This window comes from Tupaia chinensis, unplaced genomic scaffold (genome assembly GCF_000334495.1).
Source record: "Tupaia chinensis unplaced genomic scaffold, TupChi_1.0 Scaffold000211_1, whole genome shotgun sequence".
NCBI classification, from domain to species: Eukaryota; Metazoa; Chordata; class Mammalia; order Scandentia; family Tupaiidae; genus Tupaia; species Tupaia belangeri.
The window spans coordinates 310,807-315,124 of NW_006159686.1; the positions used below are offsets into that span (position 1 = coordinate 310,807).

Below are 4,318 nucleotides of genomic sequence, written 5' to 3' on the forward strand. Positions count from 1 at the left end.
ATGATGGTTAAGGGCTCTGGACTCCCACATGGCCAACTGTGGTTCAAGTCCCGAACCTGGTGGCTTGCTTTCTCTCTCTCTGTCCCTCTCTGGTTGAAATTAAAATAAAGACATAAAGTGGGGTAAAATACTTCTTTTTTTAAAAAAAATCACTGTGGTGTAGTGGTTAAGGCACTGGACTTTCACACAGCCTACTGTGGTTTGAGTCATGGACCTTATTGCTTGAAAATCACACTGATTGCATGTGTGTATGTGCCCAAAGTCCTGAGAGGAGAGTGGAGGACGGGGGATTGTGGCATGACCATTCCTCCTGAGGGGAGATTTCTTAGTTTTTCTCTCTCTCTTTTATTTTTTTTTCCCAGCGGGCACAGACACACGTGCACCCAATGGCAAAAACTTAAAAAAAAAAAAAAAAATCTCTAGGAGCCAGCAGGTGGCATGGTGTTAAAAAGCACTAGACTCCCACATGTCCGCCCACAGTTTGGGTCTTGGACCCTGTGACTTGAAAATCAGGCCAGGTGCTTGTGTGTGCATGCTCAAAATTCCAAGAGAATGGAGGAAAAGGGATTGTGGCACGGCCATCCCACTGGGGGATGATCTTCCACTTTCTCTCTGTTCCTCTCTCTCTCTCCAGTGAGTGCATGTGTCCTATGGCAGAAAACTTTTAAAAAACTAGTCCAGTTGAAGATATCATACACATTATCATCAACATATGTTTTCTTTTTCTTTTTTTTTTTTGGTGGGGAGGAGAGGTTTTTGCTATAGTGTGCATGTGCTCGCCAGAAAGACAGAGACAGAGGCAGAAAGTGAGAAATCACCCCCCTGGGGGGATGGCCATGCCGCAGTCCCTTCTCCTCCATTCTCCTCCAAGGATCTTGGGCACACACGTACATGTGCCTGGTGTGAGTTTAAGCCACTGGGTCCGGGACTCGAACCGCGGTTGACTACATGGGATTCCAGCGATGTAGCCATTATGCCATTTGCTGGCTATCATGACTTTTTTTTAACGACCCAGTAGATAAATACAAACCACTCTGGTGACAGAACATCTAGAGCAACGCTGTGAGATCATCCCGGCAGTTATACTCAATGACTACAGGTGATCTTCACCTTGGACAAATGTAACAAAACGCCTTACATAATGCAAAACATTCGTGCAACTCAGATGTTTAATAAGCCATTTATATAGAATTTTAATTTACATATGGCAAAGTTTACCTTTTTTCCCTAAATATTTTGATGGAGGGTACATGAGCCCACAGGAGAGCAGGAAGGAGAGGGAGAGAAAGAAAAGCCCCTTTCCTGGGGGATAGTTGCTCCACATCTCTTCTCTGTTACAGGGTTTGGGGCACACATAACATGTGCCCAGCGTGTTTTTTTCAAGCTGCTGGGTTTAGGACTCAAACTGCACAGTAGGCCATGCAGGATTCTTGCCTCCTTAGCCACCACACCTCGGACTGACCCAGTATTCAAATATTTGTAATGTTTCTTCATACCTCGCTTGATTAAATGTTTCCTTAAGTGTGTATAGTGTGGATCCGAATTTCAGATCGTATGCATTTGTAATGCCAAGGGCAGTAAGTGTTAATATTACTCATGACAATATCTGGTGTCACCCACCCTCTGTTTTAGGTTGTGACCTTTCATTCCCTAGCAATAAACTTGTCTCTGGAGATCACTGTAAAATTGTGGTGGATGAAAAATCTGGTCAGGTGATGCTGGAAGATACCAGGTGAGCTCTTCCTGAACATTTTTGTTTCCTGTTATAGTTAATAGCCTAATTTAAAGCCAGGGCACTGTGCCATGGCTGAGAGACAGAAAAAGCACTGTGTTTTTTATATTTTGTTTTCAGTTTTAGTCGTCTTTTTAGAGTTTTTTGTTTGTTTGTTTTAAAGGCATGTGCCCTTACTGGAGAACCAGAGAAACAGAAAATAAGAAACCTTTGAAAGGTATAATAATTCAGTGAAGGTGGTAGAGGCTATTTTTCAGCACTTGTTTATCAAGTTACTCTAGCTGTGAAAGTTCTCTCTGCATTTTCCCTCTGTATCCCTCTAACAGTAGCTTCTTTTCTATAACTTAGTAGTGAATTAGGTTCTCAAGGTATTAGAAAGTCCATGTTCTGGTTTCCAGGATGGGTCATTCAGAGATGCCTTGGTGTCTAGGACTCTGATCGATTATATTCAGATTAAAGCAGATACACCTCAGAAATAAGATGAAAAGACTTTGATAAATTTTTGGTTCTAACAGATCTTTTAAATTTGACTTCTTTCTTTGAAATTAAAAAAATAGTCTTTTATTAATACATTCTTATACAACTTAAATCACATGTAGAAAATTGAAAACTTTCCAAATCCCACTTACAAATCAAAAATGCATATATAAATGTATTTATTTTGCCCTAAGAAGATTTCTCTATATGTTGTATTACAGTATTTTTTTCACTTATAGTATTTTATGGAGTGCTTTACATCTTAGGGTGTCGAGATTTGTTTTATTTTTTCATTATTATTTTATGATAATTTATTTATCATATCTCTTTCTGGTAGGCATTTATTGGAGTTACTGTTTCTTTGATAAAGACTTTGCAGTGAGTCTCCTCTGGACTCTGCATTCGTGTTTGGTTATTTGCTTGGTAGTTCTTGGATAGGAACGGTATCAGAACTTGTCTGTTTCAAACCTGGCACAGAGGCAATGGCGCTTCCTTCAGTGTGCTGAGAGGATGCCTTCCCCACTGCATTTCTTTCTTTCTTTCTTTCTTCCTTTCTTTCTTTTTTTTTTTAAGGTTTTTCCCTTAAGGAACATGTGCTCATCAGAGAAAGAAAGAGACAGAGACAGTGAGAGGGAAAGTGAGAAATCACCCCATACATGGGATGGCAACACCACAATCCCTTCTCTACCGTTATCCTTCCAGGATCTTGGGCACACATGCACACATGCCCGGTATGAGTTTCCAGGACTTGAACTGCAGTTGATCATGTGGCAGTCCAGCGACGTAACCACTATGCCATCTGCTAGCCCTCACCACCATTCTTTTAACATTTGGTAAAGACCAGGCACTGTGAGTTTTTCTGGTAGCTAACAGTTTCAGAGAGAGAGTAGGTTTTATAGGAAGACTTGGTGCTCCTTCTCCCATTCTCATAGATAGCAGGTCCAGTTTATTTCTCAGCATGATGTAGAGTACAGAGCTGGTTCTAGAGCTGTCTTGCCTGTTAGGGACAGGCAACCCCATATTGGCTACATGACAGAGTTTGTTTCCTGTGGTTGTAACATTTCAGCAGACTGGTGGTTTCAAGCACCGTGTATTTATTCTCTTGTAGTTATGGATATCCAAAGTCCATCATGGGCTCACAGAGCTAACATCAGGGCCTGACCAAGGCTGACTCCTTCTCAAGGCTTCAGGAGAGTATCCTTTCCCTCCCTTGTCCAGCCTCCAGAGACTTCCCATGTTCTTGGAAGAGGTGGGCAGAAGGAGGAGCCACGTGTACAGAGACCCAGAGCCACAAGCAGATCTCGTGTGGGCAGAGCCAGTGGCAAGAGGCAAACTGGGGAGCTTGGGCTTTAGCCTGAGAGCAGTGAAAGGCCATGGAGAGTTTAAGCAGAGGGTGGAATATCGGCCTTTCAGTTTAGAAAGCATGTGACAATGGACGGGGGGAAGCCTGGCGGCAGAGACCCTGGCTGTGTCGTGAGGGACGACGTGGGCAGACCATGGCGATGGCCGCCTCTTTCGTGGCCTCACTGGATGTCACCATGGTCTTCACTCTTGTACTGTCTGCTGCTTCCACACTGCAGCGAAGAGCTCACATAGAACTACTGATGACTTGGCCTTTAGCAGGTGCCCGCCAGCCCCTGGCCTCTGACCTGTGGCAGAGGCTGTGGTCATTTTGGGGGCTGGAACTGGGTAGGGTACTCATTTATCCAGTGTGCTGTGTTTTCTGTCCCTCATTGCATAGCTAATGCCTGGTTTCCTGTCTGGTCTGCTCAGGAGTCCTGCCCCATCACTTACTATCCTTCCATCTGTCCTTACTACACCCTGGGCCTTGCATCTGCCTTGCACCCTAATGACCACAGGCACATGGTCATTAAAGACACCCTGGATAGAGGGGCCACGTCACCTTGCAGTTGACAGCCAGCATTTATTCTGTTTGTGTTCAGACCTCACGTCTTAGGAGGAATCAGTACTTGAATTATTTAAGGATGAACTCCTAGAGTCTTAACTGCTGAGGTTTAGGGCGTTGACCTGTGGACACCGTTAATGGTGCTGAAGAGAGGCTGGAAATGAAAGCTACTGACACCTGGCCTCAGGAACCACCTGGTGAAG

General features: G+C 43.9%; 1 protein-coding gene across 16 annotated transcripts in view; it reads left to right on the forward strand.

Moving 5' to 3' along the window:
* Nucleotides 1-4,318, forward strand: part of CHFR (checkpoint with forkhead and ring finger domains) — a 38,673-nt gene that overhangs the window by 3,413 nt on the left and 30,942 nt on the right. For 15 of the 16 annotated variants that reach the window (XM_027771389.1, XM_027771390.1, XM_027771391.1 and 12 more), the window contains exon 2: nt 1,633-1,732. In XM_027771389.1, coding sequence (XP_027627190.1) covers nt 1,633-1,732 — 100 coding nt within the window. Of the gene's footprint in view, nt 1-1,632; nt 1,733-3,317; nt 3,459-4,318 lie in introns of those variants that run through there. The other variant, XM_027771401.1, reaches the window with a different exon arrangement.